The sequence below is a fragment of the Panthera onca genome, chromosome B3 (genome assembly GCF_046562875.1).
Source record: "Panthera onca isolate mPanOnc1 chromosome B3, mPanOnc1 haplotype 2, whole genome shotgun sequence".
In the NCBI taxonomy this organism is placed as follows: domain Eukaryota; kingdom Metazoa; phylum Chordata; class Mammalia; order Carnivora; family Felidae; genus Panthera; species Panthera onca.
Genome location: NC_138344.1, coordinates 45,879,784 through 45,898,143, shown reverse-complemented (window position 1 = coordinate 45,898,143; position 18,360 = coordinate 45,879,784). Strand labels below are relative to the sequence as shown.

At 35.1% G+C, this 18,360-nt stretch overlaps 1 protein-coding gene across 2 annotated transcripts in view; it reads right to left on the bottom strand.

The window, feature by feature from the left end:
• The window catches only part of ADAM10 (ADAM metallopeptidase domain 10), a 136,338-nt gene that overhangs the window by 72,962 nt on the left and 45,016 nt on the right, over nucleotides 1-18,360 (bottom strand). For both annotated transcript variants that reach the window (XM_078448652.2, XM_078448653.2), the window contains exons 3-4: nucleotides 2,210-2,328; nucleotides 58-216 (exon numbers count right to left, since the gene is read on the bottom strand). In XM_078448652.2, the coding sequence (XP_078304778.1) occupies nucleotides 58-216; nucleotides 2,210-2,328 (278 nt within the window). The remainder of the gene's footprint in view (nucleotides 1-57; nucleotides 217-2,209; nucleotides 2,329-18,360) is intronic.

Below are 18,360 nucleotides of genomic sequence, written 5' to 3'. Positions count from 1 at the left end.
TTTAACTATTTATATGCCTCTTTGCGAAAGGCTACTTGATAAAATTTAAGTACTTACTAATATCATCTTCATGATAAATGACAGAATGAAAAGGTAGAGTTCGGTCTTTAATATATCTCTCTGCTGGCTCAACATAAAATGTGCCACCACGAGTCTGGATGAATCCTTCAAATCTTCCATCAATAACAGACCCATGGCTAAAACTTCCTTCTTCACCTATTAATGAAAGGAACAAACTCTTGAAAAGTTAATTTGCACGTAAATGTTAAATTCATTCTCCTTTAAAAAGCCATTCTTATATATTTTAAAAATGTGATACAAATTTATTGGGGAAACTAATTTTCACATAAAATATATCAAGCTGAAACTGAGATGTGAACAGCAACTAGTACTTAGTTAAAATCTAAACAGTTTAACTAGACAACAACAATCAGAAATAGAACTTCTATCTCTCCTTGGCAATCATATTCCCAGCACCTAAGCATAGTGCCTGGCAAGCATTCAACACTCACTCAATAAATAATTGTTACATTAACTCAAACTCAGAAAGAGGCAAGCAGATCCACTGACACAATATGTACTTTCAAAATAAAGATATTAAATAATCTTTTGGGTTTTTGCTCTAATTACATAAGCAAAAAGTTCTTTTCCCACCTGATATAATCTGCATGAGACTTTTGGCATCCTTTTTTTATAAATACATTTTTTAAATAAGAAAGTCTCAAATATTTCAGAAGTAGTTTGAACAAAAAGTAATCCAATAATACTTTTTAAGATACTAGATTTGTAATACTGTCCCATCAATTACACTTCTCTAGTGAAAGAAAATATGGGATAAAAAAAAAGGTATTCTGAGATATTCACAAAGAAAAGCTGAGCGCCAACCGTCACATGACAAAAAGAAGTGGAAGTAGGAAGATGGTGCTTAAAAGTTAAATTTACCTGTTAAAATTTTCTCACTAAAATAAGTATCAGGCTTTCCACAATTTCTAAACTGTAGATTAACATTAATTAACTGACTGTGAATTAACTAAGGACTAAAGCTAAGAACCCAAGACACTGGTATTTTAAATGACATGATTTCTATCTGCAAACTTATTTATTAGTCTTGTACTTTTCTTAGCCATCGCCTGGCAAAGAATTGCAGACACTAAGTTATCTTCTCAGAAAGATAAATAGGGAATAGTAGAAAACTATAGTTTGAAACTGAAAGTCTAGACTGACAGAAAAACACTTTCCTTTGTTTACAAAATTACAAGAGTACAAAAAACTTTCATTAACCAAGTTTCATCTACAAGTGAGAATTTGTAAGTATAGAAATGCCTCATTTGTCTGGCATAATAAAAAAAATTAGAAACAGTTTTAAAAACTTAATTTTTCATAATGTTATGATTTTGAGCAGAAATCCATTACATAGAAATGAAATTTAACTTTCAGTCAACTTTGTCTTAATAACAGAGAGTCATCTTATTTATCAATATACAATTATAATACTACTTTGATCCTCTCTAATCTCTCCAGAAGACTTTGACTGTTTTTCCCACACTACTAAACTGTCAAATGTAACTTTCTCTTGGGTGAAGTGTGCTCCCCATCCCTTTTTACAGTACCTTTTTAATCAGCTGTAGTAAGAGAAATTTGCCAGAACTGTAAACACAGCAAACAAATTCTGAGAAAGGAAGGCCCTGAATGGATTTTCCTATGCATAACTTTGTCACATTATTTTTGGCTGTTAAGATGATCTTTACAGTTTTCCTTTAGATTTTTCCTCTTTTCTTATAAAACAGATCCAATTTCTTGCTTGAAAGATTAGAAAATTATAAAAGCCATTAAAAAATTTTTTCAAACTAACAAGTTTGTAGGTACTGAGAATCAAAACATCATACCTTTCAGAAACGAGGCACTATATAATTCAATATTAAAAATACATGAAAAGATAGATCCAAGGGTTACTTCATTCTTCAAAGACCATTACATTATCCTTCATGATATACTTAAATCTACAAATCTCCTCAGGATCTCTCTCCCAACTTTCTGTTTTTTGTTTTTTAAATATAATTTATCAGCAAATTGGCTAACATACAGTGTGTAAAGTGTGCTCTTGGTTTTTTATCCCACCTTTCTGAAATATATGTCTATACCTCAAAATACATGTGTTTCCTTGTGTAGAAAAAACTAAAGAAAAGAATTCTTCTAAGGTTCAACTTACCATAAATATGTCCAGTGTAAATATGAGAGGTATCATAATCAAGTACTTTATTTGATGTTTCTACTTTAAATTCACTACTGAAAAGGGATGTATCCCTCTTCATCCGTAGGTTGAAATGTCTGCAAAACAGAGAAGAAACGGGAAAAAATGAAATTAAAAGGACCCAAATTTTAAACAATTTTTTGGTTAAATTTTTGGTCTGCAAAATATAAACTGTTTCACACAATCTGTCTACTTGGGAAATATACTGTCCAAGATTTCTCTTATAAAAATTTCGCTCTAAAATTCAATCTAGTTGTTATGACACAAATCTAAATTATATTCAATTAAACAGTAACTGTCTAGGATATATTAAAGAATGAACGTGTCTATAGGCTGATTCCTACGTGGTAAAAACAAGTTCATTCCAACAGCAACTAAGTTGCTTGGACATAAAAACACGTTTCTAGACCCAATTACTATTATTCACCGCTACCTGCCTTCTCTCTTTAGTCATTCTTCAATGTTGCCATTTCCCCCTACTCTTCACAACTCAAATAATACATTAAAAACTGGCACCTACATTAATGACTTCTCAGAAAAGCAAGTATGCATGCTCTTTCTCTTACACACACACACACACGCACGCACGCACGCACGCACATACAAAAGCACAGCTTTCAACTCATATTTTTTCCTTGGGACTTTTAATTCTTCTGTCATTAGATCTTCCTCCGTTCAATTTGAGAAGCCCAAAAGACCATGATATTAGCTGAAATCATACTCAATTGTCCTCTACAGACTAACAAGAAAGACCAAAATATTGAGGTGAAAATAAAGAATCTAGGGTTGAATCAAACTTGAAATCAAATCTTATGTCTAAAATCTACTAGCCAAGGATTGCAGTCTGTCAAATGAAGATAATACATTCTATCTTGTAAAACTTTTTAAAGGGCTACACAGTACCTGGCACATAGGAGATGTATAATAAATGGCAACTAATTAGCTATCATTACTAAACTCTTAAAAGTATATCAAGTCTCTTTTATAACTGTCATAAAAGTCTGCACATAGCACAATTTCTACTCAATGAATCTGAACTAAAGTGTTCAATTAGCAAGTGCCAAATGTTAGTAGGATATGGAATAACTAGAACTCTCCCACATAGCTGGTAGAAGTACAAAATGGTGAAATCACTTTGGAAAACTGGCACTTTTTTTTAAGTTAAACATATGAAAACCCTCTGACCCACAATTATATCCCAAGAGAAATGAAAGCACAAGTCCATAAAGACAAATTGGACACAAATGCCCATAGCAGTTTTGTAATAGACCAAAACTGGAAATAACCCAAATGTCTATCAACAAGTAAAGAGATAAAGACTGTGACTTATTCATACAATGGCAAACTACTCAGCAATAAAAAATATCAAACTACTAAAAAATACACACTTTTGTGAAGACATAAAAGAACATATATAGTATAAGTCCATATATATGTAATCTAGAATAGGCAAAAAGCTATCTATACAGAAAGTGGACTGGTGGTTGCCTGGGGTAGAGAGACACTAAGGGTAAAGGCAGATGAAGGAACTTTTTGCTATGATGAACAGGTTCTATATCTTAATTTGAATGGCAGTTACACAAGTATATAAATTTGTCAAAACCTAACTCACACTACACACATGAAATGAGTACTGTTGACCTTTGAACAACATGGGTTTGAAGTGCCTGGGTCCACTTATACATAGAATTTTTTCCATAAATACAGTACTGTACTGCTTTCTTAATAACATTTTTTCTCTAGCTTACTTTAAGAATACAGAATGTAATACATATGACATACAAAATATGTGTTCATCAACAGTGTATATAATCAGTAAGGCTTCCAGTCAACAAGAGGCTATCAGTAGTTAAGTATTGGGGGAGTCAAAGGTGTACATGGGTTTTTGACTGCGTCGGAAGGTTGGTGTCCCAACCCCCACACTGTTCAAGGGCCAACTGTGTATTTTATTTTATGTAAATTATACTTCATGCTCACTTTGGCAGCACATATACTTTAAAAAAATGTAAATTATACTTTAATAAAATTTATCGTAAAGAAAAAACTCACTTTTCAAGTAAATATGGTCAACACAGTATACTTATTAGCTTCAGAAAGTGTCCCTTTTTCAACTTTATATTTTCTTTAATTTCATGTCAACTGTGGCACTCTTTTATTTTGAGGCTGTACTCATTTTTTTACTTGCCTAAAACTCTCACGAAACCACTCCTAAAACTTCTCAGGTGTTGTTTCAAGGACTCTAGACTAGGAAAAGCATCGTTAGAACCTTAAGCTTTCAATCTCCTGCCCCAAATAATCAACAAAGCCAAACATATCTTCCAAATGGAAACTCTACAAAGTTAAAAATAGACTATCGTGAATAAACAGGAATCCTGCCTGAATTCTTGCTGCACATCGTCTTTTCATAAGATTATTTTTGCTAACTGACAGGAAATTCTTGAATGTATTTGCAGGTGTAAATATATACATTATTTTTAAAGGATCACAGTATTCTGAAAAACCATTAACTTATCATTATATATATTTTTAATTCACTGTACAAGTACTATCTGAAAACGAGCACTTTTGTTAAAGAGACTAAAACACTAAATGTCCAATGGCTTAATATATTTATCATTCAGTATTTATTATTCAGCAAAACTGTTATGCCCTAAAACTGTTATAAACAGAGCATATTCTATATGCAAAAAAGGGAAGATATAAGCTTCAGAAAGACATTTAAGTTCAATATAAGAACAATCTATGCTACACTCCCTACCCCTAAAAAATAGTTCTACATCACTTAAAATGTCTAAGCACATAGCAAATATAGAGGAATGTTGTAATACAATTTAAGAACACTTAAAGCAGGTACCTTCCAACCCTGATACTGACAGCATAAGAAAATCATCTCACATGTACAAAATATTATTCTCTATATTGATTTAAATTGGACTAAATCGTATATAAAATCAGTTCTCAATTACCCATGCATAATCAGTCAGGTCATGATCTCGCAGTTCGTGAGATTGAGCCCCACATCAAGCTCTGTGCTGATACCACAGGAGCCTGCTTGGGATTCTGTCTCTCTCTCTCTCTCTGCCCCTTCCCCGTTCACATGTGCACATGTACACATACACACTCACTCTCTCTCTCTCCCCCGCCCAATAAATAAATAAATAAATAAATAAATAAATAAATATTTTGAAAAATCAACCATGTATCAACAAAAGAGGAAACGGAATGACAGTGAGGCTGAAAGGCAGGCAAATGGTAGAAAGAAGCCAAATTGAGTTAAAGTTTGTCACAATCTATGAAACAGATTAACTATGAATGAATAATCAGAAGCTGGGCATAATTTATTCCATTAACTAAGCCATTGAATTCAAATTCCTTAATTTTAATTCTACCACCATCTGTTTAATATATATCTTTATGCTATTTTAATATTTCTATGAATTATAAATTCTTTGCCACCTCTGTATTAAACATAATACAAAATAATAATAATAAATACATTCTACTTTCCAGTTTCTCAATAAGCCCTGAATAAAAAACTATCTGAAAACTTGGCTTTTAGTTGTTTAAACTTTTGGCTCAAAGGCCAGAAAAAGTATAGTGAACACTGCCTTATAAAGTCATTATACTCTGGAAAAACAGTTTGATGATTCATCAGAAGTTCCTAGAATGACCTTAAATGTTCCTAATATGTTCCTAATATGTTCCTAATGTTCCTAATATGACCCAGCAATTCTTCTCCAAGGTATACAGCCAAAAAACTTAAAATCGGGGACTCAAACAGATTCTTGTACACCAATGTTTATAGAACATTATTCACAATAGCAAAACATGGAAACAACCCAAATGTCCCCCAGCAGATGGATTAAAAAAGTGTATGTTTAAGTGGTATAAACACACAATGGATTATTCAGCCTTAAAAAGGAAAGAAGCTCTGATATATGCTACAACATGGATGAACCTTGAAAGCACTTTGCTACGTCAAACACAAAAGGACAAAGATGGCATGACTCCATTTATGGGAGGTACCTAGAAGAAGTAAATTCCTAGACATAGAAGGTAGAATAGAGGTTACCAAAGACTGATGAGAAGACAGAGAGGGGGAATTAGTTTGATGGGTATAGAGTTTCTGTTTGAAAAGATGAAAAAGCTCTGAAAAGGGATAATGGTGGTAGGTGCACAACACTATGAATGTACTTAATGCCACTGAATTGCATACACTTAAAAATGGTTTTGTCAGGGTGCCTGGGTGGCTCAGTCGGTAAAGCGTCCGACTTCGCTCAGGTCATGATCTGGCGATTTGTGAGTTCGAGCCCCATGATGGGCTCTGTGCTGACGGCTCAGAGCCTGGAGCTTGCTTCAGATTCTGTGTCTCCCCCTCTCTCGGCCCCTCCCATGCTCATGCTCTGTCTCTGTCTCTCAATAATAAATAAATGTTAAAACTTTTTTTTAATGGTTTTGGGGCGCCTGGTGGCTCAGTCGATTAAGTGTCCGACTGCGACTCAGGTCATGATCTCATGGTTTGTGAGCTCGAGCCCCGCATCAGACTCTATGCTGACAGCCTGGAGCCTGCCTCAGATTCTGTGTCTCCTTCTCTCTCTGCTCCTCGCCCCTCACACTCTGTGTGTGTCTCTCTCTCAAAAATAAATAAACATTAAAAAAAATTTATTTTTAAAAAATGGTTTTGTGGAGGGGTGCCTGGGTGGCTCAGTCAGTTAATCATCCAACTTTGACTCAGGTCATAATCTCGCAGTTCGCGAGTTCGAGTCCGCAACAGGCTCTGTGCTGACAGCTCGGTACCTGGAGCCTGCTTCAGATTCTGTGTCTCCCTCTCTCTCTCTGCCCCTTCCCTGCTCAGTCTCTCTCTCTTAAAAAATAAACATTAAAAAAAAAAAAAAAAAAGTCGAACTAACACATGCTGAGTGCTATAGTGGTTTTAATGTAATATTACCAGTCTCTGTGAACAAATCGTCTTTTAAAACCTGAACAGATCTGAACAAATAAGATAATAAAGAGACAAAAATATAGTATTATTTAACACTCACTGAATATTATATTTTAATAGTAGCATAAGAAATTTTCTTTATTAATGCTTAAGCCACTTTTAAGACTAAGACTAAACTGTCCCCTTTTACTATGTTTCTTTCAGTAAGTTTAATTTTCTTATTATTATTATAGCACACTGTCATCAAAGATAAACTTTAAATTTAAAAACATGGGAAAAAAAAAGGTAAACTTTAGATTTTCTTTGAGAGGGAAGATGCTCTGTATAAAGAACGTTATCTGCACCTGGGATGTTCTTCTACCCTCAGATTGAACCACTATATTGATTCTACAGATCAACAGTATTTTGTCTCTCATCTTAATTATACTAGTTCCACCGGAATTCTTTCTTGGCTTTCCTCTTACAGTAAAAATGTAAAGAATGGAGTGAAATTACAGGAGGGCAAAATCAGTTAACAAATGACAGTAATTTAAAAAAACATAAACAGGTCCCAATTCTCTACCTTCAGTGCTTTGAAGATATAGCTATACCAAATGGTTTTCCTTTCTAGGCTTTAGAAAAGCACTCTATATCTAAACCAAATAAATAGAGGTACCAGAACCACTTTAGGTGCAGAACAACAAAATAAAGTTTGTTTAGGATACAATTCTATAAAAGTTTCTGGAAGGTCATGTACCTTCTACATCTGTGTATACAGAAATACCTTTCCTGTAGATTACAACAGTTACAACATTAAGAATACTGAGTAAAAAGAAGCTACCTTTTTCCATATGATTGCTATTTTGACTAAAGAGAGTATGGCCTTGATTCTCAGAAGAAAATAACAATGGATAAAAGGTATATCCCTTGAACTGAAGTCATACGAGGACAAAAAGCCTCAAATAATGAAGTACCATAACAACATAGAGAAGAAACCTAAAAGCAAAAGCCTTGCTTAAAAGTGTGTCAGTGTAGGGGCACCTGGGTGGCTCAGTCAGTTAAGTGTCACACTCTTGGTGTTCAGCTCAGGTCATGATCTCATGGTTTGAGGGATTAAGTCCTGTGTTGGGCTCTGCACTGACAGCGTGGAGCCTGCTTGGGATTCTCTCTCCCCTCTCTAGCTCTTTCTGTCCCTCCCCTGCTCCCACTTTCTCTCTCTCAATAAATAAATAGACTTTTAAAAAATTAAAAAAAAAAAAAAAAAGTATGTTCGTGTAATCCAACAGTCCCAGGGACCAGGACTCTCATCATGAATAGAGGTCTATCATGTCTGAGTGAAACAGACCTACGGTAGACCTGGCTCAATGACTCCTAGAAATAAAACTATACTTCCTAATAAGACATACCTGATATCTCTGGTTGTATCTCTTTTTGTTGTTGTTGTTTATTTTTTTTATTTATTTTGAGAAGGAGGGAGAGCACACACATGCACAAAAGAGAGCATGTGCACTCAAGCGTGAGGGAGGGGTTAAAGAGAGAGGGAGAGAGAAGCCCAAGCAGGCTCCTCACTATCAGCCCAGAGCCTGATGTGAGGCTCAATCTCACAAATCATGAAATCATGACCTGAGCCAAAATCAAGAGTCAGACACTTAACTGACTGAGCCACCCATGTGCCCCATGATCTTTATCTCTTAACATTCACTTTATTCTTTTTTTTTTTTTTTTTAATGTTTATTGAGAGAGAGAGCAAGTGAACGCACAAGCAGGAAAAGGGCAGAGAGAGAGGGAGAGAGAGAATACCAAACAGGCTCCATGCTGTCAGTGCAGAGCCTGACACAGGGCTCAATCTCACAAATCATGAGATCATGACCTGAGCCAAAATCAAGAGTCAGATGCTTAACCAACCAATTGAGACACTCAGGTGCCCCAACATTCACTTTATTCTTAATAAAGATCCTTGAAAGAGTCTCCATAAGTTCCCAATGTTAATATATCACTATGAGTCATATATCCAGTTTACTTCCACTAGTGCACGTTTTGAAATAGAGAAGTCCTTTTTTCAAATGATCTTTAAAATGCCAATATAAAAATCCTTTTTTCAAAAGTCCTTTAAAAAGCATATATATATAAAGGCATATATATTTATCATATATATACATATATATATATATATATATAGTGTGTGTGTATATATACATATACATATATATATATATATATATATATATATATATAATTTTTTTTTAAAGGAATAAAACAGAACAGATTGGTAGAAGGGGAAAGGGCATAGTCAGCCCACGGACACCCCACTGGGCAGTACCTGAGGCAACCACCCCAGAAATTCTAGGGCTATACAGTCTGAAAGACATAGTTTCAGGCTTATCTGTTGATCCTGAGGTAGATAAATTACATTAAATACACAAAAATACATAAGCTTCTTTGTAAGAAGACAAATATATATAGATCATTAATGTAAGTCTTTCCCATATAAAGAAGAGGCAATCTACCATAATGGCAAGATTACAGAACACAAGACTACATGTATTTTACATCATTTGAAAATAAGTAAATTTATCTACTGGAGAGGATAAAAAGTGTTCTGTAAACCCTTTCTGACTTTATGTAACTACTTCAACCAAATAATTGACAAGCAAAACTACTATATACAGGCGTACCTCATTTTTTTTAAGATTTCATTTTTAAGCAATCTCTACACCCAACGTAGGGCCTGAACTCACAAACCCTAGATCAAGAGTCGTATGCTCTATCAACCAGGCCAGCCAGGTGTCCCCAGGCATACCTCGTTTATTGTGCTTCACTTTATTATGTTTTGCAAATATTGTGTTTTTTACTAACTGAGGGTCCGTAGCAACCCTGCATCTAACAAGTCTACTGGTGCTATTTTTCCAACAGTTTTTGCTCACTTCATATCTCTGTGTCACATTTTGTTAATTCTCACAATATTTCTAACTTTTTCATTATTATTGTATTTGTTATAGTGATCTGTGATTAGTGATTACAACTTACTGAAAGCTCATACTGATGCACTTAGTATTTCTTAGCAATAAAGTATTTTTTAGTGAAGATATGTATATGTCCTTTTAGACAATTCTACTGCACACTGAACAGACTACAGAGTAGTGTAAACATAACTTTTATATGCACTTGGAAACCAAAAAATTCATTTGATTTGTTTCACTGCAATATTCACTTTACTGCAGTAGTCTGGAACCAAACTTGCAATATCAGATATTTAATATAAATCCAACACGTAAAATCATAAAAATCACCTAAATTTATTAATTTCACAAATCAGATAAGGCTGATTTGACCTAGACCACACAAATAAAATTAGAGCTTGAATCTGAACCAAATTCTTTAATTAATCAACCAATGATCTTTCTACCATATCAAGATACCATTCCCTGCGTAGGATATATAAGCGAGCTCCAAAATGGCAAAATACAGGACATTTTCCTAGTGAAAGACTGACTTAAAAAGCGTAATCAGGGACGCCTGTGTGGCTCAGTCAGCTGAGTGTCCCAACTCTTGGTATGATCTCGCAGTCATGAGATCAAGCCCGTGTTGGGCTCTGTGCTTTAAGCATGAAGCCTGCTTGGAATTCTCTCTTTCCATCTCTCTCCACCAACCCCCTCAAAATAAATAAATAAACATTACAAAAAAAAAAAAAAAAAAGGTGTAATCAGTGGTATTGTTATGCCTAAAATAAAAATATGTCAATGGAAGGGCGTTAAAAGAAAGGGATCAAGACTCGCAGTATACATACAAAGAAAGTGATCAGTATCATGAACTTGATTCCTGATGCTATTCCTTCATTCTGTAATTATTTACTGAGCACTTACTAGGACAAGCACAGTGCTAAGGTGGGAGATACAGGTATGAACAACACAATTCACAGAATACATGATAGTTTACACATGGTTAGTGACCAGGAAGGAAGGTAGCACGGGAGGAAAGAAAGAAGGTCTTGTAGTGACAAGTGCTATGAGGAAAAACAAATAAGAAAAAAAGGACAGAACAGTAAGAGGAAAGAAGGATGTTATTTTACAAAAGATGCTAGGAAGGGGTGCCTGCTGGCTCAGTTGGTAGAGCATGCAACTCTTGATCTCAGGGTTGTAGGTTCCAACCCCACGTTGAGAACAGAGTTTCCTTAAGAATAAAATCTTAAAATAAAAAAAAGATGCTAGTAAAGGTCTCTGAATACATAACATTTGAGCAGAGACTTGAATGAAGTGAAGGAGCAAGAGCCATGTGGTTATGCAGGAGAGGTAGGGAAGGGTTTCAGGCAAAGGAACTACAAGCACAAAGGCATGCACTGTGTGCTAGAGAAAAATCACTGGGGCTACAGTGGTAAAAAGGAGAAACTTAAAGGAAATAAAGAACAACAAACCAACCTCAAAGTTAGCAGAAGGAAAGAAATAATAAAGATCAAAATAGAAATCAATGAAATAGGCAATAAAAAGACAATCCAGAAGTTCAGTGAAACAAACAGCTGGTTCTTTGAAAAGGCAAACAAACCTTTAGCTTCACTCACCAAGAAAAAAAAGAGGGCTCAAATAAATAAAATTAGAAATGAAAAAGAAGTTACAACTGATACTACAAAAATACAAAGGATCATAAGAGAATATCACACACAATTATATACCAGTAAATTGCACAACCTACGAAAAAATGGATAAATTCCTAAAACATACTATCTTCCAAGACTAAACCATAAAGAAATAGAAAATCTGACTATATCAAATACTAGCAAAGAAACTAAATCAGTAATCAAAAACCTCTAGGACCAGACAGATTCACTGGTGAATTCTATCAAACATTCAAAGAAGATTTAATACCTATCCTTCTCAAACTCTTCCCAAAAAGTATAAAAGGAAGAAACACTTCCAAACTCACTTTACAAGGCCAGCACTGCCCTGACAACAAAACCAGACAAGACTACCAAAAAAAAAAAGAAAAATTACAGGCCAACAACCTTGACAGATATAGATGCAAAAATCCTCAATAGAGTATTAGCAAACGAATTCAACAATACATTTAAAGGATCACACATTGGGGCGCCTGGGTGGCTCAGTTGATTAAGAATCGAACTCCAGGTTTCAGCTCACATCATGATCTCACAGTTCGTGAGTTCAAGCCCCACACTGGACTTTGTACTTATGGTGCAGAGCCTGCTTGGGATTTTCTCTCTCTCTCTCTCTCTCTCTCTCTCTGCTCCTCCCCTACTTTCACTCTCTATCTCAAAAATAAATAACCTTTAAGAAAATAAATAAAAATAAAGGATCATACACTATGATCAGGTGAGATTTATTCCAGGAATGCAAGGCTGGATCAACACAAGGAAATCAGTCAACATGAAACACCACATCAAAAAAATGAAGGATAAAAATCATATGGTCACCTCAATAGATGCAGAAAAAGCATTTAACAAAATTCAACATCCATTTATAATAAAAACTCAACGAAATGGGTATAGAGGAAATGTAGTGAAATATAGAGGAAATATAGTGAAAGCCAAGTTTGATAAACTCAGCTAACATCATACTCAGTGAAAAGAAAGCTGAGTCTGATTTGGGCTCAGGTAATGATCTCACGGTTGGTGAGTTTGGGCCCCACGTTGGGCTCTGTGCTGACAGCTTGGAGCCTGGAGCCTACTTCAGATTCTGTGTCTCCCTCTCTGTCTGCCCCTCCACTGCTCACTCTCTCTCTCTCTCTCAAAAATGAAATATATACTTAAAAAATACATAAATAAAACTGAAAGCTTTTCCTAAAATCAAGACAAGGATGTCTACTCTCACCACTCTTATTCAAAATGGTTCTGAAAGTCTTAGCTTCAGCTATCAGACCAAAAAAAAAAAAAAAAAAGAAAGAAAGAAAGAGAGAAAGAAAAAGAAACAAAAAGAATCCAAATTGAAAAGGAAGAAATAAAACTGTCACTATTTGCAAATGACATGATACTGTATATAGAAAACAGTTAAGATGCCACCAAAAACTATGAGAACTAAAAAAAATGAGTTAAGTTGCAGGATACAAAATCAATATACAGAAATCTGTTGCATTTCTGTGTGCTAATAACAAACTATCAAAGAGAAATTAAGAAAACAATCCCATTGGGACATCTGGGTGGCTCAGTCAGTGGAGCATCTGACTCTTGATTTCAGCTCAGGTCATGATTGATCCCAGGGCCGTGGGATCAAGTCCTATGTGGGCTCAGCGTGGAACCTATTTGAGATTCTCTCTCCACTTCCCATCTCCCCTGCTCACACAGTCTCTATCCCTCTCTCCCTCTCTAAAATAAAGAAAACAATCCCATTTACAATAGCACCAAAAAGAATAAAATATTTAGGAATAAATGTAACCAAGGAGGTGAAAGACTTGTACACTGAAAACTACAAGATACTGATAAAAGAAGACACAAATAAATGCAAAGATACTCCATAATCATGAATTAGAAGAATTAACTGTTAAAATGTCCATATTATCCAAAGAAATCTACAGATTCTAAGCAATACCTATCAAAAATCTCAATGCCATTTTTCACAGAGCCAGAACAAATAAGGAATCATAAAAGATACCAAGTAGCCAAAGCTATTTTGAGAAAGAACAGAAATTGGAGGTATCGCACTCCCTGACTTCAAACTGTTACAAAGGTATAGTAATCAAAACGGTATGATACTCGCATAAAAAGAGACACACAGATCAATGAAACAGAATACAAAGCTCAAAAATAAGCCCACACATATATGGTCAGTTAATTGACACAAAAGAGCCAAGAACATAAAATGAGGAAAGAACAGTCTCTTCAATAAAAAGTGCTAGGAAAATTGGACATCTACATGCAAAGAATGAAACTGGATCATTTCCTTAAGCCAGACACAAAAAATAACTCAAAATGGACTGGAGACTTGAATGTAAGAACTAAAAATATAAAATTCCTAGAAGAAAACACAGGTGGTTAAGTTTCTTGATATTGGCCTTAGCAATATTTGTTTTGGATCTGACTCCAAAGGCAAGGGAAACAAAAATAAATGAGACTACATCAAACTAAAAAAAACTCTGGCAGAGAATAAATAAATAAATAAATAAATAAATAAATAAAACAAAAAGGCAAACTACTGAATGAGAAAAGATATTTGTAAATCATATATCCAACAGAAGGTTTACATATAATATATACAAAGACCTCATACAACTAAACAACAACAAAACAACCTGATTAAAAAATGAGCAGTGGACCTGAATAGATACTTTTCCAAAGAAGACATACAGATGGCCAATAGGCACATGAAAAAAATGTTCAGCATCACTAATTATCAGGGAATTACAAATCAAAACCACAATGACCTACCACTTCACACCTGTTAGAATGTCTATTATCAAAAAAGCAAGAAATAGAAAAGTGTTGGAGAGGATGTGGAGAAAGGGAACTATTATGCACTGCTGCTAGCAATGTAAACTGATGCAGTCACTATGAAAAACAGTATGGAGATTCCTCAAAAAATTAAAAATATGATCCAACTATTCAATTTCTATGTATTTATCTGATGAATACAAGAACAATTCAAAAAGACATATGCACCCCATGTTCACTTAAGTATTATTTATGATAACCAAGATATGGAAACAACCTAAGTGTCCAGTGATGAATGAACGGGGTGTGTATGTGTATATACATACACATATATGCATGCATGCAATGGAATACGATACCTGGCCATAAAAAAGAAGGAAAGCTTGCCATCTGCAACATGCATGGATGGAACTTGACAGTACTGTGCTAAGTGAAATGAGTCAAAGAGAGAAAGACAAGTACCATATGATTTCACTTATATGTGGAATCTAAAACACAAAGCAAAACAAAACAAAAACAAACTCACAGGTACAGAGAACAGACTGGTAGTTACCAGAGGAGAAGGGGGTTGGGAGATGGGCGAAAGGGGTAAAAGGGCTCAACTGTACAGTGATAGATGATAACAAAATGGATGTTTACTACTTCTAGAATATGAAAATACCGAATAATAATGTTGTATACCTAAAACTTACATGATGTTATGCATCAATTTTACTTCATAAATAAATAAATAAACAAACAAACAAACAGTTAAAAAAAAATAGGGGAGGAGAGCAGAAGATAAGGTAGGAAAATAGAATCTAGTTCAGAGAAGGGACTCCAAAACCTTCCTGAATTAATGAAGACTTGTCTGGGCAGCTAGCACATTATTCATTATGTGGGAAACACTCTAAAACATCTCTATGATTATATCCCTTCATACTACAATATTCCCTATTCCCTTTTGGGAGAAGTAAGGGATGGGAAGGAAACATGCCCTTCTGCATTCATTCTCAGTGTTTCAGATCTCTTTTTTAAAGATAAAACCTACCATTATCTCTTCCCTATGCTCCTCAATTATTCCACTCCTGTCCAAATTTTCCTGCCACTGTTAACTATCCAGATCCAGGGAGGCCTGAGGATCCAAACCCCTCCTCCAAGCTACTCCCAGGTTCCACTCATCCAACTGTAGCTATTCAAGTAGCTCAGGTTTCCTTACCTCTGGAGATGTGAGTACTATACGCACTTCTTATCCTACGTCTTCCTCCCACTTAAAATAAAGTTTCTGATGAAGCAGAGATACTGCTGCTTTGCTAAAGCAAAACATTTGACAGCTTTCTGATTTGCTTTGCTGATCATCTCAACTTCCAGAAGAAAAAGAAAACAATGATAAGAACTTCTATTCTAGGCCTAATACTAATAAACTATGAATAACTGGTTGATGATGAAGTGATGAGAACTTAGGAAGAAGATACCACCACCATCTTACATTTATAGTTGGTAAAAATGAGAAAAGAAAAAATAGCATAAGATAGCAAAGATTTTAAAGAAGCAGATTCTTAAATGTTCACAGAAAGCACAGGTAAAATCTCCTATTTGAGGACTTTAAATACATAGAAGTGAAGTTTAATGACCATGTCTCAAAAACATCATCCAATATTACAATGGACAAAGTGACTTCTACAGGCTCTCAAAATAAAAAATGTCAAAGGCTCACTAAGTCTGACAAGTGGGCGTAAGCTATTTGTGAAACTGACACATAAAAATATTTTGGGAGTCACGTATATGGTCAGAACAGTTTTACTATGGATCAAAATCAAAAACAAAAAACAATGAATGCTGCTCGTAACAGAACTATTTGTCCCATTCCATCATTTCTAAGATTCTTGATATGCTAGACTTCATGTTCATACATGGTTTGTTGGTTCAGGATTATTCTCCCAGAAATGACAGTTTGGGAACCTAACTAATACAGAGTGATTACAATTTAAGATTTCAGAGATACACACAAATGAACAATTTATTAAGTTACTTAACATGTTTGCACTTCACACATTTAATAAAAATAAGCTATAAAAATTAATTTAATAAAAATTAACCAAAATATCTTTTGCTATACTCAAAAGATAACTGGGTCCTTATAATCAACCACCACAGAATTAGTAGAGATGGCTACTCAGAGATACTGGCCTAATATGCTCTTATAACCAAAATGCCCAAAGATACATTGGCTATTAATCATGAATCATTAGAAACTCAAACCAAAAAAGAAGTTACTTTATTACCCTATTTATATGGGTCTATGATGTATCCAAACCTGGACTACCATGTGCAATTAGATCCAGCAAGATCAATAAAACTAAAGAAATTCAAAGAGTAAGTAACACAGATTAAGAATATTGCTAATATGCAGCATAACAAAAGCAAAAAGCAGCAACTGACCACTCTCCTACTTGAAACACCATTTCCCTTGGCTTCCAGGATACCACACTCTTGGGCTTTCTTCTACTTTTCTTACCACTCATCAGTCTTTGCATTCCCTCCTCTACCTAAACTTAAAATGTTGGCATTTGGCAGTTCTCTCCTAGGCCCTCCTCATGAATTTCACAAAACATGTCCAAAAGTGAACTTACGATTTCTCCTCAAATTTATAGCTGTTCCAGTATTCCCTATCTCAGTAAGTAGACCCAGTAGCCTTTTAGTTGCTCAAACCACAAAAGTCATCTTTGACTCCTTCTTTTATACCTCACTACCAAGTCCAATAAATTCTACCTTTTTTTTAAGTTTATTTATTTATTTTGAGAGAGACAGAGACAGCACTAGTGAAGGAGGATCAGAGAGAGGGCGAGAGAGAGAATCCCAAGCAAGCTCCCTGCTGTCAACACAGACCCTGAAGCAGGGCTCAAACTCACGAAACTGTGAGATCATGACCTAAGCAGAAACCGAGAGTCACACGCATAACCAACTGAGCCACCTATGCACCACTACCTTTAAAATATCTCCTAAATCTATTGACTCTCCTTCATCACCTCTAATACCACCTTAATCCAGGCTACCACCTCCCATGGGGACAGTGCAACAGCCTCCTAGATAGCCTCAATGCGTTGAGTTTAACTCTCTTCCAAACTATTCTTCATTCACAGCCAAACTGAACTTTTAAACCTTATACACTTAGTTATCATTAAAAACCTTCCACAGCTAGGTAAAAAACTTGTCACCATAACTTACATAAACTCTCAAAAGATCTGGCTCTTACGTACATCTGCAGCCTCATCTGGAACCATTCTCCTTCACATTTTAAGCACAAGTCATACAAAATTCCTTCAATTCCATAAACATGCCACTTCTCATCTCAGTATCTTTGCACATGCTGTTTCCCCTGTCTAGAACACATCTTCCCCTTCTTTGGCTAACCAACTCCTCTTCTGTCATCCTTCCAGGATCAATTTAAATGCCATCTCCTAAGAGTGGCCTTCTCTAACCTCCAGACAAGATGGCATCTCCCAATGTTACCACAGCAATCTTCTGAACATTCCGTTCTTAGCATTTATCACAGCTGTCATTCCTAATCCAACACCTGCCCATCTCATGAATTCATAAACTCCTCATCAGCAAGGACCTGTCTTATTCAGTTACTCTATTACCAGCAACTATTAAAGTGCCTGGAATACATAAGGTGCTTAAAATATGAAAGCGGACTTAGTAAATTATAGCATATTAAAACTACAGAAACATCTCTTGTAGCTCAAATAAACTTAAACAACAACAACAACAAAATACACAATATATTTGTTCACTGAATCCAGCGATCAAAATTCCATAACAAGACTATTTGTC